Source organism: Primulina huaijiensis, chromosome 5 (genome assembly GCF_012295235.1).
Source record: "Primulina huaijiensis isolate GDHJ02 chromosome 5, ASM1229523v2, whole genome shotgun sequence".
Lineage (NCBI taxonomy): Eukaryota > Viridiplantae > Streptophyta > Magnoliopsida > Lamiales > Gesneriaceae > Primulina > Primulina huaijiensis.
The window spans coordinates 8,355,902-8,376,803 of NC_133310.1; the positions used below are offsets into that span (position 1 = coordinate 8,355,902).

Genomic DNA, 20,902 nt, shown 5'->3' on the forward strand with positions numbered 1-20,902 from the left:
TCAGTTGTTGCATAATTCAATTGAGCCTCATCTAAGGTTTTACTGGCGTAGTAAATTTTATGAAATACCTTGTTTTTCCGCTGGCCAAGCACTGCCCCCACCGCAGTATCGCTGGCATCGCACATGACCTCGAAAGGTAGATCCCAATTTGGTGCCACCAAGACAGGAGCCGTCACCAAGCGCTCTTTCAAACCCTCGTATGCCTGTAAACAGTCAGAATTAAAATCAAAAGACACATATTTCATAAGTAAGGAAGATAGAGGTTTGGCAATTTTAGAAAAATCTTTGATAAAACGTCGATAAAAACCGGCGTGGCCTAGAAAACTTCTAACTCCCTTTATGGCTGTCGGAGGTGGTAAGTTCTTGATAACTTCGACTTTTGCCTTATCCACCTCTATTCCATGCTATGATATTTTGTGCCCTTATAATATTCTTTCTTGTACCATAAAATGGCACTTTTCCCAATTCAGCACCAAATTTGTTTCCTCGCATCTCATCAACACCACTTTCAAATTCTGCAAACAGTCATCAAAAGAAGAGCCAAATATCGAGAAGTCATCCATAAATATCTCAAGAAAAGTTTCTATCATGTCATGAAATATAGTGGTCATGCATCGCTGAAAAGTAGCAGGGGCATTACACAACCCAAAAGGAATTCGTCTATAAGCAAAAGTGCCATAAGGACAAGTGAAAGTGGTTTTCTCTTTGTCCTTGGGCGCAATCATGATTTGGTTATATCCTGAATATCCATCCAAAAAACAATAAAACTTACCGCTAACCTCTCAAGCATTTGATCAATGAAGGGTAGTGGAAAGTGATCTTTACGGGTATCATCATTAAATTTCCTATAATCTATGCACACACGCCATCCCGTAACTGTCTTAGTGGGTATTAATTCATTTTTTTTTCATTTGTGATCACAGTAATCCCACTTGTTTTTGGCACACACTGAACATGACTTACCCATACACTATCAGATATAGGATAGATAATACCTGCATCAAGGAGTTTGATAGTTTCTGATTTTACTACCTCTTGCATCTTTGGATTCAATCTTTTCTGAGGTTGCACAAGAGGTGAGTACTCGTCTTCCATTAAGATCTTGTGCATGCAGATTGATTGATTGATTCCTTTGATATCCGCCACCTTCCACGCAAAAGCACTCTTGTGCGCTTTCAAAACTTCCAACAGTTTGTCTTCCATCACATCTGTCAAAGCAGCAGAAATAATGACAGGTAAAGTGTTATTCTCACCAAGGTATACGTACTTTAGGTGTGGAGGCAATGGTTTGAGCTCAAGCGTCGGTGGCTCCTCCATGCTTGACTTCTGAGGGATCAAGTCTCTTCGATCTCCCAAGTCCTCTAACCTCATCCTTATTGGCCTCTTCCATGGCTGGTTGGCATTGAGGTATGCCACTATTTCGGCTTTCTCTGCATCCAATTCATCTTCTCTCAATTCAGTAGTGAGAGTGGCTTCCAAAGTAGGGATGACAATTTCCTCCGAACCCATTGGAGGATCCGATACCCGACCCGTATAGAAGAGGGTATGGAGGNTGTATATATAGTAATTATATTTATTTATATTAAAGATTCATCAGTCAATCCACCGATTTTCGGAGTTATACACACACACACACACACACACACACATAACTTATTTTAAAGCGTGAATAATTTTTCTTATTGTTCATTTAAATAATTTTTTAAATATTCATAACTTCATTGAAACAATTTAAATTTGAAAAAAATTCAATTGTATATGACAATTGGGTATTTGGGTAGAGTATGAGTATCCGATAATCCTATGGGTATGGGGATGTGGATGAAATTCAATATCCGATGGGTATGGGGATGGGTATGAGGATGAATTTAATAAATGGGTATGGGGATGGATGTATGAAATCCGACCCATACCCTACCCATTGTCATCCCTATTCCAAAGGGTCCCTAAGAGCATCCTGCACATAGGTAGACACAAGAGCATCAAAAGCATCAATTCTATAACAATTATCAGAATGCAGTGTGTGCTTAAGTGCATTAAAAACATCAAAAGTAATCTCTTCTTCGCCCACTCTCAATCTCAACTTCCTTTCTTGAATATCAATTAGGGTCTTGCCAGTTGCAAGGAACGGTCTCCCCTAAATCAAAGGCATCTCCATATCCTCTTCCATGTCGAGCACCACGAAATCAGCCAGAAAAATAAATTTATCCACTTTCATTAGCACATCCTAAATAACTCCCAGTGGATACTTGACAGATCTGTCTGCCAGCTGCAAAGATATCCTCGTTGGCTTAGGTTCCCCCAACCCAAGTTTCCTAAACAAAGACAAAGGCATAAGATTAATACTCGCACCAAGATCACACAAAGCTTTATGGAAAACATCACCAATCATGCAAGGAATAGAAAAACTCCCTGGATCCTTAAGTTTCGGTGGGATCTTGTTTTGCACCAAAGCAGAGCAATTTTCAGTAAGATTTACCGTCATGTGATCCTCTAATTTTCTCTTGTTTGCTAAGATGTCTTTCAAAAATTTAGCATAACTAGGGATTTGCATCAAAGCATCGGCAAAAAGAATATTGATATGCAATTTTTTAAATACCTCAAGAAACTTACCGAATTGTGCATCAAGTTTTGCTTTTTTCAATGCTGCAGGGAAAGGACGAGGTATAACAATTTTAGATTGTGTAGTGGGTGCTGGTGTAGAGTTAGAAGACTTACTTTTAGATGTCTCCGTCTGGTCATCTGGCACTTGATTTTTTTCTTTTTCTCTCGACTCTAAAATTTTTCCAATCTTCAACTCAATGGCCTTCACTTGCTCTTTTGGATTGGTCTCGGTGTTACTTGTCAAGGTGCCCGGCTCTCTACTTGCTATCATCTTTGCTAACTGTCCAATCTGATTTTCTAGCCCCTTTATCTATGCATCTTGATTTTGGAGTCTAGTTTCTGTAGATGAGATAAACTTAGACATCATCTGCTCCAAACTGGACTTCTCTTCTCTAGGAGGGTCAGATCTGTTTCCCATATGGTTGTCTTCCTTTTGGTCGATTCTGACTGTTTTGACCACCCCACGAGAAGTTGGGATGTTACCTCCATCCAGGATTATATGTGTTCGAATACGGATCATTCCTTGGACGGTTTTGGACTCCCACTTGATTCACCGGTGCCTCATTTTGCACATAGAAGGGATTGTCATCTTGACAGTCCTGCACAAAATGTTCACCCCCATACTTATCACAGAATATTTCTTGAAGACACAGCCGTGCCACCCATATTCAAGCCATCCAGTTTCCTGTTCAAGACATCAAGTTGTGCAGTAATAGAAGAAAGGTCAGTTACCTGGTGAACTCCTGCACTTCTCCGCTGGTTGTTCCTTTCAGATTGAGGATGATAGCTGCTAGCAGCCAACTCCTCCAACAGCTCATATCCCTCTTCAGCAGTCTTCCTCAGTAGGTTTCCACAAGCAGCAGCATCTATCATATTGCGATTAGGAGTAAGTAAACCATAATAAAAGGTTTGGAGTGGGTCTCATGTGAGACAGTCTCACGGATATTAATTTGTGAGACGGGTCAATCCTACCCATATTCACAATAAAAAGTAATACTCTTAGCATAAAAAGTTATACTTTTTCATGGATGACCCAAATAAGAGATCCGTATCACAAATATGACCCGTGAGACCGTCTCACACAAGTTTTTGCCAACGGTTTGAACGACTAACCCAAGTGGCAATTCGTGATGTGGGCATCTCCGTAATACATCTTTGAATCGCTCCCATGCTTCATAGAGAGACTCTTGCTCTAATTGAGCAAATGTGGTGATGTCCGCCCGCAGCTTCATGGTTTTAGATGGAGGAAATTATTTAATGAGAAACGCTTTTGCCATATCCTCCCATGTGGTGATCGAACCTACAAGAAAAAAATTTAACCATGCTTTAGCTTTATCACGTAAGGAGAAAGAAAATAAACGCAACCTATCAGCATCATCAGAAACTTCATTAAATTTAAAAGTAGCGCAAATTTCAAGAAAATCTACGATGTGCGTGTTTGTGTCATCTACTGCAGATCCTCCAAACTGGACTGTATTCTGAATCATCTGAATTATAGCTAGATTGATTTCGAAGTGGTTTGCCCACACAATAGGCCTCACAATGCTGGGGCGTGCACCATCCAAAGAAGGCTGGGCATACTCTAGCATTGGTATACGGCGTGGCATCTCAACATGTCTATCTTCATGGTGTTTCTCCTCATGCTCGTGCTCGTGCCTCTCCATCAGTTCATTCAGTCTTTGCTGCTGTTTTCTCATGCGAAAAGTTCTTTCAATTTCACTTTGGCATGCACTGGAAAAGATATCTGTAATAGAATATGGAGTGTTAGCTCAAGAAAAATAAAACAATGCTAAAGAAAATAACTAAATATAAAATTGTGAATTAACAGTCCCCGGCAACGGCGCCAAAAAGTTGATCGAGCAAAACTTGCACTGTGGGATCCTTACTAAAAGTATGGTTTTGTATGCTCAAAAATTAATCGCAAGTGCACGATGTCAAGTAATAATATAATGTACGTGAGTACGAGTATCGTTCCACTGAAGACTGTATTTGACAATTATTATTTTCAGTTATTAAATCTTTAGTAACGAAATTTGGATGATTGTTTTAATACTACTATGTTCAAATAAATATGCAAATAAAAAGATTCAAGAATTGAATAATGAAATATAATATCTAAAATGGTTGATTAAAATTCAATGAGAAATGAATTTGTTGGGAATATCAGTTCACCTACCCCTCGTTAATTAATTAATTCGTTTGATAGTGATTGTATGCTTCCGACAAGAATTCCTATGTAATTGAACACACTCTCTCGATCTATGCCAAACTAATTTTACTCAGTGAAGTGATTAAATTTCTTTAATTATTTATTAAGAGTGAATCACATGTCGATATATGAAATCCCCTAATTTTCGCCCTACTGGACTATGATTATCGGCGCGTATCCAATTTCATATGTCTATGCAAATTGTAGATCTATGGATTATACTACTCGTTCTTATCACAAGCTATTCTCTCGAACTCACTCGCAATATAAAAATGTTGTTAAAGTTAGCTACGCTCTAACAACACAATGAAAAACAGTAGCACATTCAAGAACAAAGCAACAATCGAAATATAAATTGATTAAATCAAAGTTTGGGGTAGGATCCCTTTAAATCCCAACAAATATTTTGGTTTAGCTACGAGAATTTATGGTAGAAATAAACACAACAATGTTTAAAGGATAAAAACTAAATTAGAAATACTAGATTTGACGAAAAACACGAAGAATGGTGTCCGGAAATCTTCGAATCTTCAATCCAAGCGCCAAATCCTCTCCAAAGCTTGTGGTGGCTGCTGAATAATGATGAATAATGTATGATTTCATGCCTCAACCCCCTACCATATTCTCCACATTCAAAATTAAGGGAAGAAATCGTCCAAAAATTCTTTCCAAAAATACAAGCACGCCCGGGAGGACATATGTTTTCGCCCGGGCGGATGGCTTGCGCAGATTTTTATTTCACTTTTCCTTTGACACGCCCGGGCGGACATAAGTTTCCGCCAGGGTTGATTATTCTCGCAAAAAATCTTTTAACCACACCTTGGATGCGCCCGGGCGGATGTGAATGTGAGCCCGGGCGGATGACTTTCGCATTTCTTCAGTTCATGCACGAATTTCCTGCCAACCAAACACATGAGCAACAAGAAAACAGATATTATGCTAAAATAACACAAAATGTATGCAATCTAAATGATAAATGCAACACAATGCGACATAACATGACATGAAAAACAAGTAAAATCCCCCTATATCAGCGGGTCTGCTCGCAGGCGCGCTCCGCAGGTGCTTCCAAGCGTTGTCGAGAGCCGAGAGCGCTCGGCAGCGCGTGCCTTCGTGGATTTTCGTGTCCCTTCGGATTTTTCTGATATATTTCCATTTCCGTGGCATTGTTTGATGATTTTAGTCAGTTACAATGGCCAAGGGACACCACTATTAATGAAAGATGATGTACTTTCACATGAAACATAGTAATGTTTGATTATTGAAAATCAAACATACATAACATCATTTCGCATATTTTATTCTTCGTTCTTCAACAAAAGAGAGTTCCTTCATTTTCTTGTGATAGAACTTGAATATTTGAGTGCTCATTATTCAAGAGTTGTAGTTGTATCTTGGGAGAAGATTGTCACCAATCTCTAGCACATTGTGAGGGATAAATTCTTCTTAAAGAAATAGAGTTCAACACTTGCCTCTACAAAGCCTATATCATTGTTTTCTTCTTGTTTTTCCTCTCAAATTTGAATACCATACACAACAATATTAAGAAGAATTTTGGATTTTCATTCATTTGCAAGAAGAATATCAATGGCATCATCATCTACAACACAACATGCAACCGTTTCACTAGGAGAGAAACCAGAACAGTTTTCTGGTGCGGATTTCAAAAGATGGCATCAAAAGATGCTCTTCTATCTCACAACCTTGAGTTTGTCAAGGTTCTTGAAGGAGGATCCTCCCACCGTTGCTGAAAACGAGACAGATACCAACATGAGGGCTTTGGATGCATGGAACCAAAGTGTTTTCTTGTGCAAGAACTACATCCTAAATGGACTTGACAATGCATTGTACAATGTGTATTGTTAAGTCAAGACCGCCAAGGAACTTTGGGATATGCTTGATAAAAAATACAGGGCAGAGGATGCGGGTTTGAAGAAGTTTATTGTTGGGAGAAGATTGCAACCAACCTCTAGCACATTGTGAGTGGCAAATTCTCCTTAAGGAGAAAGTGTCCAACACTTGCCTCTACAAAACCTATATCATTGTTTTCTTCTTGCTATTACTCTCAAATTTGAATACCACAAATCACATCAATCTAGATGATAACTCAAACATTTGGAGATTTGCCGTTTTCTCCTGGAACTGAATGCTCGAGAGAGTTTCTTTCCCCCAAAATCTCTAAAGAAAAGGGTGATTATATCTACCAAGCCACCCGAAGAATACTTACAGGCGAAGGTGTTGATGTAAAAGACACTGGAGCAAATAAGGGCGAAGATTCTGATATAGAAGGACCTTGGGGGAAAGAAGTCAGAAGTTTCAAAGTCAATATTAATGATGATAAGGAGTCTTGTATAACTCATATCAAATATGTTTACCTCATCTTCTGAAATTCTTAGCATTTTCTCAGTGTACATGTAATATCCCGACATTTTATCATGTTATTGTTGATGGTGTAATTTATGATTTATTATGGTAAGGTGTGGTAATGGATATTTTATATGGTTTTGGTGGTTGAGTTTATGTGGAATGGTCATTGATTATGTTTATGTTTATTTGAATGGTTAATGTATGGTCATTGTTTATGGTTATTGTTTTGGTATTATGTTCATAGTTGTTGATGGTTATGGAGGAAAATGAGTTCATTGATGGTTGTTGGATGGTTTGAGTTTGTGTTGGCATTGGATTTGGTGGAGGTTTTGGAGTGGATGCTTTGATGACTATAGTTTTTAGAAGATTGGAGTGCAGAAATTGTATGAAAAATATGGCAGTAGTTGTGGTTTTTAGCATAATGTTTTGTATATTGATCCAATTGATGTGAGGCCAATTCCATTCGAAAGATAAGGTATAAGGCTATAACTTTCATGTTTTGAGTTTTGTTCAAATCATTAGGGAAGACGAGCCAAAAGTGGCCCGAAGTGTGTCGTGTGTTTCGTTGTTCCTGCACTGACACAGGTTGGGAGAATGAGCATAACATTTTACTCAGACCTTCAAATGAAATGAGGCTAATTGGAGATGCAAGAAAACACATAGGGCTACAACTTTTGTGTTGACCACTTTTGCAAATTAGGAAGCTAAAAATGAGTTGTTTGGCAGAATATGGCGCGTATATGCGTCAGAACTCGCGCATACGCGTCGGGCGGGCAGAACGGGCAGCGCATATGCGCCTAGAACTCGCGTATATGCGCCCAACAGCCTGTATAAAAAAAATAAAACACGTTTTTTATGGATTGGAATGCTTATATACCCATTTCTAGATACTTCTCCACACTTCTCTCCCTTTCCCTTCCTCTCCATCGGTTCTAAGCTTCTCTCCCTCAAACATTTTCTCTCCTTCAATTCTTTACTCGAAGTTCAAGGATTATAGTGATTTCTTAGTTGATCCTTCCTAAGATTTCAAGCTACAAGGTAAGGGTTCTATTATTTTGGAGTTTAGAAGGGTTGGTATTATTGAAGGGTTAAGTTAGGTTTATTGATTCATTGGATTATTGATGATGATTGTTGGTTATATTGTGTAATTTGGTTGTAGGATTTCTTTCAAGATCATCATAGCCATCATTTACTTGTTGGGTTGTAAGTAAAGCTTCCTTTCAAATGCTCACATGATATTTATATGTATGCAAGCCATGTTTATTGTTAACTAGCTCCTTCCATTGGCATATACTTGATATATATATTGTTATGTATTCATTGTTCAAAGCTTATCATGGAATTCATTAACAAAAGAGCTAGTATTTAATTGTTCCTACAAAGTGTTTGTGAAAATGCCTCAATGAACTTTCCTACAATTAAAGCCAAGGAATGATAGTAATTAATGCATGTCATTGGCCAATCACATGATTATGAGTATCTCTCACAGTTTTGATATATTTATATATCAAAGAGATACTGTCCACAGGTCACAGGTCACAGTTCACAGAACTATCATTTTCTTTGCTTTAATTTATGCCATGAAATACCATCTATATTTCTTTGTTATCTATTGTTCATTGAAGATGGTATTATTTATTGTTTATTGCCATTGATTCATTGTTCATTGCCATTGCTATAGCCATGTTCCAAGCCGAGCCAATGTATATGTATTTGTTATGTACAGCTTTCTGCTTACTGAGTTTTATCTCATTCCAGTTAATATCATGTGATGCAGGTGATAAAAAGGATTGATGCGGATTGTCCGAGGCAGGAGAAGTCATATAATAGGCAATGGGAAAGATTTTGTTTGTTCATGTCACTTTTATTTTGATTATGGTGAACATGAGAATTTTCATTAATCATGTATTTTGATAAATGAATTATGGTGTGAATGATGTTGACTTTTGGTTTTCTTTTGGATGATACAAAAGTTAATGTTTACGTAAACTAAATTTGAAAATTTTATGACTTTAAATGGGATATTGTTCTTTCCCTTTCAAATGTTAATGCTTCCGCGTATGTTTTTCCTTTTAAATTTAAATGTCATGAGAGGGGGTTGTTGCAATTGGTATCAGAGCCAAATTTCTTCGGACCATATATGACTTCTTCTACCTAGGATAATCCGGTATGTTTTCGATCCTGCATCTATTGATTTTAACATTGAGTATTGATTCCATTGCATCACCATTGATGTATTCGTTCTCCATATCAATTGTTAAAGTGAGCATATGTGTAGGATATGCCTCCGAAAAGAAAGAATATTGAAGGGGAAGATAGGACCTCTACGACCGATAAAACTGTGAAGGTTGTAGATGAATTTAGTAAGTTATTGAAGGAACAAGCAAAAGTACATGGTGAGCAAATCCAACAGTTATTGAGCATGCACACCTCGACTCAGGGTCGTGGTCGTGGAAGAGTTCAAGGCACAATGGAAAGTTCTGAAGATGGTGCTTACGATCGTTTCAGGCGTATGAACCCTCTTGATTTTATTGGTGGTCCTGATCCACTAGTGGCTCTTGAATGGGTAAAGTCATTGGAGGCCATCTTCGATTACTTGAAGTTCACTGATCAAGAAAAGGTTAGTTGTGTTGTGTTTATGTTGGTCAAAGCTGCTCGTATTTGGTGGGAAGCCACCAAAGTTACTGTCAATGTTCGTGAACTGAAGTGGAACGAGTTTAAGGAGTTATTTCACGCCAAATACTTTTCACGTGAAGTAAAAGCCAAGAAGGTGAAGGAATTTCTGGAATTGAAGCAGGATGCTTTGTCTGTTACTGAATATACGTTGAAGTTTGAGGAAAGATGTGTTTTTGTTCCTTTTATTGCTGAGAATGATAAAGATAAAGGAGAACACTTCCTTCGTGGGTTGAAGCCAGAAATTCGAAGGGATGTGCATATGTCCAAGGTATTCACGTATCAAGATATCGTGGAGCGAGCTTTGCTTGCGGAACATGATGAGCAAGAAATTGAGAAAGACAGACAATTAAGAAGGCAAGCTTTCCAGGCTAGAGGACAAGGTGCAAATGCAAATGTTCGTGGTGGCCAAAAAGGTAAGGGTAAGATGGAGCAGCGCTCTAAACCTCCTGTGCCTTCTTCTGATACTGAACGACCGGTATGTCCTAAGTGTGGAAAGCCACACAAGGGTGAGTGTTTGGTGGGTAGTGGACGATGTTTTAGATGCAAGGAGATGGGGCACACGGCACTAAAATGTCCTCTCTCCTCAGGCAAAGGAAAAGTCCAAGGCAGAATTTTTGCTATGACGAAGGAAAGTGTTAATCCTGATTCTTCTGTGATATCAGGTAATATTTTAATCTTCGGCAAGGAAGCACTTACATTGATTGACACTGGTGCAACCCATTCTTTAATGTCTGAAGTGTTTGTGCATTCTATATCTGTGGAACCTACTGTTATGCCATTGCACTTTAATATTGTGTTGCCATCTGGGGATGAAATTTGTCCCATTAGTATTATTAAGGCATGTCCTGTACAAATGGGTACTAGATTAGTGTTTGCTGATCTTATTGTTATTCCGATGGTTGTATTCAAAGTTATATTGGGTATAGATTGGTTATCTGCTTATCGTGCGGTGATTGATTGTGTGGGCAAGACGGTGAAATTTTTAGCCGATGACCATGGTAGTGATGTTTTTGTTGGTTTAGGCTCTTCGATGGATATTCCTATTATTTCTTGCCTTTAAGCTAATAAATTGTTGCTCAAAGGTTGTGTGGGTTTTCTAGCTTCAGTGGTAGATGTGAGAAAGGAAAGTATCTTGCAATTACAGGATATTGACGTGGTTCAGGATTATCCTGACGTGTTTGCTGATGATGTGCCTGGATTACCACCTGATCGAGATGTGGAGTTTGTTATTGATTTAATTCCAGGTACAGCTCCAATCTCTAAGGCTCCATACAGAATGGCTCCTACTGAAATGAAAGAATTGAAAACTCAATTGCAGGAGCTATTAGATAAAGGTTTTATCCGACCTAGTTCCTCACCGTGGGGAGCTCCAGTTTTGTTCGTAAAGAAGAAGGATGGATTATGGCGATTATGTATTGACTACCGAGAACTCAACAAGGTAACAGTGAAGAATAAATATCCTTTGCCACGTATTGATGATTTCTTTAATCAATTGCAAGGAGCAGCAATATTTTCGAAGATCGACCTTCGGTCCGGTTACCATCAACTGAAGGTGAAAAAGGAGGACATACCCAAGACTGCATTTAGGACGAGGTATGGCCATTATGAATTTTTGGTGATGTCGTTTGGGCTAACCAATGCTCCTTCAGTTTTTATGGATTTGATGAATCGTGTCTTTAAGCCGTATTTGGATACTTTTGTCATTGTTTTTATTGATGACATCTTGATCTACTCAAAGACACGAGAACTCCATCGTGAGCATTTGAGGATTGTGTTGCAGCTGTTGAGGGATAAGCAATTGTATGCCAAGTTAAAGAAATGTGAGTTCTGGTTGGAGCAAGTGGCATTTTTTGGCCATATTGTATCAAAAGAAGGAATATCTGTTGATCCATCCAAGATTGAGTCTATCAAACAATGGTCCATTCCAAAGACAGTTTCAGAGGTAAGGAGTTTTCTTGGTTTGGCAGGGTATTACCGACGCTTCATAGCCGAATTTTCAAAGATAGCTTTGCCATTGACAAGTTTGACACGGAAGGCTACCAAGTTCGAATGGACCATCGAGTGCCAACAAGCATTCCAAACATTGAAAGATAAGTTGACTTCTGCTCCTGTTTTAGTACTTCCTTGTGGTACTGAAGAGTTTGTTGTATATACAGATGCTTCAAAGCAGGGGCTAGGTGCCGTGTTGATGCAGCGTGGGAAAGTGATAGCATATGCTTCTCGTCAGTTGAAGACATACGAGAAGAACTATCCCACTCATGACTTGGAGTTGGCGGCTGTGGTTTTTGCTTTAAAGATTTGGCGGCATTATCTATATGGTGGAAAATGTGAAATATTTACAGATCACAAAAGTTTGAGTTATTTGTTTTCGCAGAAGGATTTGAATATGCGGCAGCAGAGATGGTTAGAACTGGTGAAAGACTACGATTGCACTATTAGCTATCATCCTGGAAAAGCTAATGTGGTTGCGGATGCTTTGAGTCACGAATCGAGTTCTTTATTGGGTTCCATGATTTCTAAACCTTTGTTGCTTGATTTGCAAAGAAATGAGATCAATTTGGTATCTTCAGGTACAATTGCTCGATTGTCTGCTCTAGTTCTTCACTCAACTTTATCTGATCGAATTTTGAAGGGACAACAGCTGGATGCTCAGTTATTAGAGTTAAAGAGGAAAAGTGATCTGACAGGAATTTCTGAATTTGGGTCGAATCGTGATGGGTTACTGACCTTTCGAGGTAGAATATGTGTTCCTATGGGTGATGACATTCGAGGTAGGCGATCATGTTTTTATCAAGATAGCTCCTCTCAAGGGAGTAATGCGTTTTGGCAAGAATGGTAAACTAAGTCCTCGATACACTGGGCCGTTTGAGATTCTTGATAAGATTGGAGACCGAGCCTATCGTCTTGCATTGCCACTGGACTTGGATCGAGTTCACAACGTATTTCATGTTTCAATGATACGTATGTACCTTTCTAATCTCTCTCATTTTCTTCGGTACGACTCATTGGATCTGTTGCCCAACTTAAGCTATGAGGAAATGCCGGTTCAGATTCTTGATCGCAAAATTAAAGTGTTGAGAAACAAAGAAATTGGCCTTGTCAAAGTTCTTTGGAGGAATCAAGTGATTGAAGAGGCTAAGTGGGAACCGGAAGAGAAGATGAAACATCGTTATCCGAATTTATTCGACGGTAAGCAAATTTCGGGGACGGAATTTTTATAAGGAGGGGAGATTGTAATATCCCGACATTTTATCATGTTATTGTTGATGGTGTAATTTATGATTTATTATGGTACGGTGTGGTAATGGATATTTTATATGGTTTTGGTGGTTGAGTTTATGTGGAATGGTAATTGATTATGTTTATGTTTATTTGAATGGTTAATATATGGTCATTGTTTATGGTTATTGTTTTGGTATTATGTTCATAGTTGTTGATGGTTATGGAGGGAAATGAGTTCATTGATGGTTGTTGGATGGTTTGAGTTTGTGTTGGTATTGGATTTGGTGGAGGTTTTGGAGTGGATGCTTTGATGACTATAGTTTTTAGAAGATTGGAGTGCAGAAATTGTATGAAAAATATGGCAGTAGTTGTGGTTTTTAGCATAATGTTTTGTATATTGATCCAATTGATGTGTGGCCAATTCCATTAGGGCTACAACTTTTATGTTGACCACTTTTGCAAATTCGGAAGCTAAAAATGAGTTGTTTGGCAGAATGTGGCGCATATATGCGTCAGAACTCGCGCATACGCGCCGGGCGGGCAGAACGGGCCGCGCATATGCGCCTAGAATGTCGCGCATATGCGCCCAGCAGCCTGTATAAAAAAAATAAAACACGTTTTTTATGGATTGGAATGCTTATATACCCATTTCTAGATACTTCTCCACACTTTTCTCCTTTTCCCTTCCTCTCCATCGGTTCTAAGCTTCTCTCCCTCAAAGATTTTCTCTCCTTCAATTCTTTACTCGAAGTTCAAGGATTATAGTGATTTCTTAGTTGATCCTTCCTAAGATTTCAAGCTACAAGGTAAGGGTTCTATTATTTTGGAGTTTAGAAGGGTTGGTATTATAAGGTAGGTTTATTGATTCATTGGATTATTGATGATGATTGTTGGTTATATTGTGTAATTTGGTTGTAGGATTTCTTTTGAGATCATTATAGCCATCATTTACTTGTTGGGTTGTAAGTAGAAGCTTCCTTTCAAATGCTCACATGATATTTATATGTATGCAAGCCATGTTTATTGTTAACTAGCTCCTTCCATTGGCATATACTTGATATATATATTGTTATGTATTCATTGTTCAAAGCTTATCATGGAATTCATTAACAAAAGAGCTAGTACTTAATTGTTCCTACAAAGTGTTTGTGAAAATGCCTCAATGAACTTTCCTACAATTAAAGCCAAGGAATGATAGTAATTCATGCATGTCATTGGCCAATCACATGATTATGAGTATCTCTCACAGTTTTGATATATTTATATATCAAAGAGATACTGTCCACAGGTCACAGTTCACAGAACTATCATTTTTTTCCTTTAATTTATGCCATGAAATACCATCTATATTTCTTTGTTATCTATTGTTCATTGAAGATGGTATTATTTATTGTTTATTGCCATTGATTCATTGTTCATTGCCATTGCTATAGCCATGTTCCAAGACGAGCCAATGTATATGTATTTGTTATGTACAGCTTTCTGCTTACTGAGTTTTATCTCATTCCAGTTAATATCATGTGATGCAGGTGATAAAAAGGATTGATGCGGATTGTCCGGGGCAGGAGAAGTCATATAATAGGCAATGGGAAAGATTTTGTTTGTTCATGTCACTTTTATTTTGATTATGGTGAACATGAGAAGTTTCATTAATCATGTATTTTGATAAATGAATTATGGGGTGAATGATGTTGACTTTTGGTTTTCTTTTGGATGATACAAAAGTTAATGTTTACGTAATCTAAATTTGAAAATGTTATGACTTTAAATGGGATATTGTTCTTTCCCTTCCAAATGTTAATGCTTCCGCGTATGTTTTTCTTTTTAAATTTAAATGTCATGAGAGGGTGTTGTTGCAGTACATTCTAGGATGATGATTTAGACAAGGGCGATGAAGAATATGACGAGGATCCTAAATCACAGCAGAATGCAGCACCGGAATATAAGCGCCTGATTGCTATTAATGCAAGAAAAAGAGAAGGTGGAATGCAGGACTGGGCGGCTGAGGGTGGATCCGCATAAAGTAAGATGTCTTAGTCCGAGTGAGAATGAGTTGTGAAATGCCGTTTTATCTTATGGAAAATATATTGTGAGGTACTTTTTAGTTTTCTACATTTCCATGCTTTATGAATTAATGTGGGGTATTTGGAATAGTTTGCAATCAATTAATTGGATGGATGCATGGGGCTCAAATGGTTGCATTCAACATGCAGGTAAGTTTATCTAGTCGACGAGATTAAGAATACATATAATTTTTGACTGTTTGAGTCAAAGATTTATGAACGATGATACCAAAGGCCAACAGTCCAAGGCCATTATTTGTAGTTTCAACATTCAAGGCAAAAGGCTAAAAGGTCTATGTAAAATTTTGGTTAATCATTCTCTTTTACATTCTGTTGGCACCCAGAGTTAGTATTGCCAAGTGAAAAAGAAGAGTAAGAAAGATTTGTAAAATAATCACCTCATATTCTTTTCTGGCCATCAAGTATCAGTTTAAAAATATCTAAATTGAGTTAATTATTAAGGGGATAATATGTGTTTTGAAACAGGATATCCATGAGCTGTTTTTCGCGTTTTCCTATGAACGAAAAGAAATCAAGTGCTATTTTCTTCATCAAAATCCCAAGTCCAAATTTAATGTGTCCAGCTTCATTTCTTGATTAATTAATGATTCACAGGTTGTTATCCCAATGTTATCACAACAGGGGTTATGGAAGATCACTTTGGTTAATTCATGGCATGTTCAAGGCTAATTTGATTCATCCACGCGTACTTTCTGTTAAACAGGTGATAGTTTATATGGGCGAAGGATGATATTATGACTTCAAGAAAACATACTTTGATGCATACTCTCCTCCTAATTTCTATGCAAGGGTATATAGTTGATAGTTTATATGGGCGAAGGATGATATTATGACTTCAAGAAAACATACTTTGATGCATACTCTCCTCTTAATTTCTATGCAAGGGTATATAGTTTTTTTGCCCTCTTCTGCATGCTTGTTAGTTCCATTGTCCAGATTGGATTTCAAATTGTGGCTATTATGCGCTATTGGAGTCAAAGTGTATGATACTGTAGGTTACTTTATGTCGAGAATTTTTACGGGCAGGTGGGAATTGCTGGAGTGCTTGGTGACGCCTTGATGAAAAAAACAAAGATTTTTGAAGATAATTGGATACCTAATTGGGATGAGGTGTTTGAGTTTCCATTAAGAGTTCCTGAATTGGCGCTGCTTCGGATTGAAGTTCACGAGTATGATATGTCTGAGAAGGATGATTTTGCTGGCCAAAGAAGTATCAGAGCTGAGGAAAAGGTATCTGGTGCAGTTCCACTTCATTCAGAAAAGGGAGATGAGTATAATTCTGTCAAGCTTCTTATGCAATTTGAGTTTGTTTGATTCAGAACTTGTCTGTTTTGAACTTGTTACATCATGTTGTTCGAGAAAACCTTGTAACATTTAGAAATCTAGTGTATGCTATAGTTGTATGTAAAGCTAAGAGATGAATCTGAGTACTAGGATTATATACAGAATTATATGTGTGGCTGTCGTGTGGCATTTTGTGCTCCAGTGCCTCAGTTTGTAATTTGATGTTGAAAATGTTTGTATCATTTCAATACAGAACTTTATTTTAAAGGATGTGTTATGATCTGATAGCTATTTTTTTTAACTAGACTTTGGTTCGTTCATAAGTTTAATGTCTTCGATCAAACGAACCAAATTTGTACACGATGATCCTCCTTCACCCAATGATTTTCTGGCCAACAGGGCCATTTCCTGTGCAGATTTAATGAACTCGTCCCGCCTCTTTTCCATCACTTCCCTCACCATTTTTGCTACAATTCCTCTATCACAAATATCTTTCATGTCCAACCCAATTTTCCAGACCTCCCCTACGAGCCTACTATTAACTTGTTGATCAGCATAAAATGGCCAGCATATCATCGGCACGCTTTCATAAACGCTCTCCAGCGTAGAATTCCATCCACTGTGAGTCAAGAAACAGCCTATTGCAGGGTGAGACAGAACTTCCTCTTGTGGTGCCCAATCCACTACTTTTCCACGATGCTCACTCCCCTCCATAAACCCGACGAGAATCTGTCTTCCACCCTCGATCAAATTATCAGGTATGACCCACAAAAATGGTTTCCCACTATTCACCAAACCATGCCAAAACTCTACGAATTGCAGCCATTTTAAAACCGTCATGTTTCCAAAGCTGACAAAAATTACAGACTTCAGTGGTTGAGCATCTAGCCATAACAAGCATTCTGTGTCCTCCTTGGCAAGGCTAATTCTTTGGTGTGATGTCCTTGCATGTTTTAAGTATGCGTGCAACGGTCCGATTGTGTAGAGTCTAGGGATTTCGGAGTGAATTTGTGTTACTGCTGATTCTTCTAAGTCTTGAAAGGTGTTGAGTATTAGGCCATATGCACTCGTGGCACGATGAGTCTCAGACACAACATGTTGGAGTTGAGGATCTGTTACATCCTCCACACGACAAAAACTAGGTAGATCACGTAGTCTAAGAACTCCATTCATCCCAGGAATACTTGCTACTGCCATGTCCATATCAATGTCCCCTGCATATAGCAAATTGAATGAAATTCTCGCAATAAAAAGAAAAACTTCCCCGGGCAGAATTAAAGAATTTTAAGTTTTTTGTGAGATCATTCGGCTGGAGTTATTTGATTAGAGTGAAGATTTCAAACTTGGATTCCAGTGATACCACTACTATGTGCGTTTGAGATCTATTACAACTGTTATATAAAAGTATAAATTGAGACCTCAAAAGACTTAGAAATCAAGAATACACATTAGCACCTTTTATTGGAAGCTCTCCAGCCTCAACAAGCTTAGGCACACAAAATAACGTCCAAAAGCAAGAAGCACTAAATGGACGAAAAAGAATAGTAGGAATCTTGAAATCCTTTGCTATATCAATAGTGAAAGACATGATCCCATCAGCAATTATGCATGTCAACGGCCCCATTCCATTGCTTGTTGACTCGCCCGACTCGAGCAAATCCCTGAACTGTGGCTTCGTTTTAATATCTATGGATTCAAAAAGATCCTTAACTCTTTCACCTGTTCTTGGATGGTCGCTAGGCAGACCATCTGAAATCGTTTTGAAGTGAAAACTGGGATACAATGCAAAACGGGCATGAATGTTCGAGAAGCGGGGACCCTTTTCAATATGTTCTGGGATTAAAAATGTGACCTGGAAGCCAGAAATGGTGAAGATTTCAGCTAGATTTAGCATGACATTTACATGGCTTTGTACGGGAAATGGAAAGATCAAGACATGAGAAGGAAGTGATCCTATATTCATAATATATATGTGATGGTTGCTGGAAATGAACCCTTGGTGTAGTTTTTATAAAGTGGAAGAGATCTTTGAAATCAAGAAAGTGAGTTGAAATGCCATCAGCATGAAGATTTTTCCCGGTTGCTCAAATTTTTGACAAGATTGTTTGTTGGAAGGACACTTTTTTCGTACATATTTTCGGGCAAAATTTAAATTTTGAGAAAATTAAGTTCAAGTTATTTAGGCTCAAATTTCGGAAAATAAGTTCAAGATGATCAAGTGATACTTTAATTTGTTTAAAAGGTTGCAACTGTTTCTAACTTGCCCTTCAGCTAGAAGAGGGTGAGTGATCAGTGATGTATACATATAGGAATGTAATTATAATTAGAATTCTTAATATATTTCTTTATGAATGTTAGGCTAGCAAAATACAACTTACATTTAGAATACAATGAAATAATTAAGACAGAAAATAACCTCAGGTATCATTTATTAAATTCAATTTCAACACATTTTTCGATGTAAATATAACTTTTTAAATCCCGTATCACTAAAATCATTTCAAATCTATCCCACTAAATGTTTCAATTCAAATGTAGGTATTAGTTTCTTACCTTTTTTTATATATATTTATATTAGAATCATATTAGATTAAGGGAAATAAACCTAAGAACTTCTAAATGAAATTAATTTGCTTGTAAAACACAACAATATTACTCACTTAAAATGCATATAATACCACTTGTTTGCTTTCATCCCTTCTTCAAACATGCAAAAGGCTACAAATTCACACCATTAGGCACATAAATGCCATCTGAACTTTGTCGATGAAAAGCATCCCTCTGGTTCATTAAGGTTCAATATTCACGATACTAAAAGCAGCCATATTAGTTCCACAATCACCTTTGATTTGGTCACAGAATTACAGTAGTTTGAATCAAATTTACAGATCAAGAATGCCTAAAAAGCCAAACTTTTCAACAGATTACAATGCCTCAGAGCTTCCCATTTCAGGCATACTAAAGAAGAAGAAGAGAAATACTTAGCAGAGATGTGCATAGTCGAACGACAATCTTCACCAATCTTGTATCATTTCCAAGAATCCATGTTGAAGCTGAGAAATCAACCTTGTACTTCATAGTCAAATTTGGATGCATAATGCCCCAGTGTTGCCCTGCTCCTTCTCTCATGGAAGCATAATCATATGTACCGTTGTACTCGGAATTGCTTTCGTCGAACAACTCGTAAATGTATGCCTCAGTCACCCCTTCTTTTCTCAACGGAGTCCCTATCCCGGACCTCACGTGCTTCACCAGCCCCTTCAAGTACATCTCTGCATAGTTTCCAACTGCCTGAGCCTCGGTTTCACTCGGCCAACCTGTCTCGGTCACGATCACCGGAATATTCTCCTGCCAGGAAACTGCCATTGCTGCGATAACCCCGTCCACCATCATGTCGAATAGATTCCTGTAACGAACTCCCGTGACAACGTCGTCCCGGAAATTAAACGGGTTTTCTTGAAAGAGAGCAAACCCGATTGGTATGTCAGAGTTGATTCTGTAGACATTGTAAGGGTAAAGATTTATCAACAAGGAAGAGTTGGTTTCGACCAAGAACTGAAGCAGCGGTCTGAGGATCAAAGAACTGATAGGTTCTTGGAATTCGGCGGCGGAAGGGGGGAACGAAGTCGTCATTATTTCGAAGAAAGAAAAGGTGGTGGAAACACGTATGGTGTGAATTCCGAGGTCCCGCAGAGAGAGATGGAGGTTCTGCATGGCGGAAAGTAGGATAGTCGAAGGGTCCACTGTGGAGTATGTAGTAGCAACATCGAAGATTGCGTCAGAACCGACGGAGATGAGAGAAATCCGCGTACGAGGATGGTAGGGGAGGACATGCGAGTACAGCCAGAGGTCTGCGGCGGAGCGATTGGCGGCGAAAGAAGGAATCAGGTAATTAGGGACGGAGAGCAGGAGGCTGATGTTCGTGTAGGCGAAGGAGCGGACTGCGGCGGGGCTGGGGTTCAAGAGGCGAACGGCGGAGATCTTAAGGGACTGGAGGGCGGGCACTACGCGGTCCGGCGGTGGGACGTTGGGGGTCATGGTGTTGTAGGTTACTCCGATGGTTGTTGCGTTGGCGGAGGCACCGGAGAGGAGGAGCAAAATAGCGGAGATGAAGAATGGGAAGTTCATCTTGCAGAGAACTGGTTAGTGTGTGTTGTGTGTGGGGAGCTGCGGATTCTGTTATGTTCGTTACAAAATGGAAGAAGAAGAAAACTGCTAATTATTTTTGTTAAATTTACTTCAAATTTATTTATGAAATTATAATTACATAAATTATGTATTTTCTAACATACCAAGATCAATTTTTCTCATTTCCACCTAAATTAAATATTTTCCTGAAATTTTTGGGAAAAATTAGAAATCACAATAACTTGTATAATATTAATATATATGTACTTTTAAATGAATTATTGTCCATTTGGATTCATAAAGTTGTAAGGAAGATTATCACAAAACA

At 38.3% G+C, this 20,902-nt stretch overlaps 3 protein-coding genes, 1 non-coding gene and 1 pseudogene across 4 annotated transcripts; 3 read left to right on the forward strand and 2 right to left on the reverse strand.

Annotated features, from left to right (window-relative positions):
* The first annotated feature begins 3,726 nt into the window (after positions 1 to 3,726).
* LOC140977896 (small nucleolar RNA R71) lies at positions 3,727 to 3,832 on the forward strand. Its single transcript, XR_012175462.1, has one exon. It is a non-coding gene; the product is annotated as a small nucleolar RNA R71 (small nucleolar RNA).
* A 5,629-nt stretch (positions 3,833 to 9,461) lies between these two features.
* LOC140977609 (uncharacterized) lies at positions 9,462 to 15,100 on the forward strand. The gene is made up of 5 exons (XM_073442360.1): positions 9,462 to 10,362; positions 10,519 to 10,854; positions 10,939 to 11,045; positions 12,489 to 12,627; positions 14,961 to 15,100. The coding sequence occupies exons 1-5, from the start codon at positions 9,462 to 9,464 to the stop codon at positions 15,098 to 15,100; spliced, it is 1,623 nt and encodes a 540-aa protein (XP_073298461.1).
* Positions 15,101 to 15,270: 170 nt separating this feature from the next.
* Positions 15,271 to 16,476, forward strand: LOC140976615 (phosphoinositide phospholipase C 2-like; annotated as a pseudogene).
* Positions 16,477 to 16,715: 239 nt separating this feature from the next.
* LOC140976613 (7-deoxyloganetic acid glucosyl transferase-like) lies at positions 16,716 to 18,530 on the reverse strand. The gene is made up of 2 exons (XM_073440854.1): positions 17,902 to 18,530; positions 16,716 to 17,660 (listed from the first exon to the last, which is right to left on the reverse strand). The coding sequence occupies exons 1-2, from the start codon at positions 18,407 to 18,409 to the stop codon at positions 16,744 to 16,746; spliced, it is 1,425 nt and encodes a 474-aa protein (XP_073296955.1). The 5' UTR covers positions 18,410 to 18,530; the 3' UTR covers positions 16,716 to 16,743.
* Positions 18,531 to 19,135: 605 nt separating this feature from the next.
* Positions 19,136 to 20,614, reverse strand: LOC140976040 (glucan endo-1,3-beta-glucosidase-like). The gene has a single exon (XM_073439884.1). It carries the CDS (start codon positions 20,572 to 20,574, stop codon positions 19,405 to 19,407), a length of 1,170 nt encoding a protein of 389 aa, XP_073295985.1. The 5' UTR covers positions 20,575 to 20,614; the 3' UTR covers positions 19,136 to 19,404.
* Between the last annotated feature and the right edge of the window lie 288 nt (positions 20,615 to 20,902).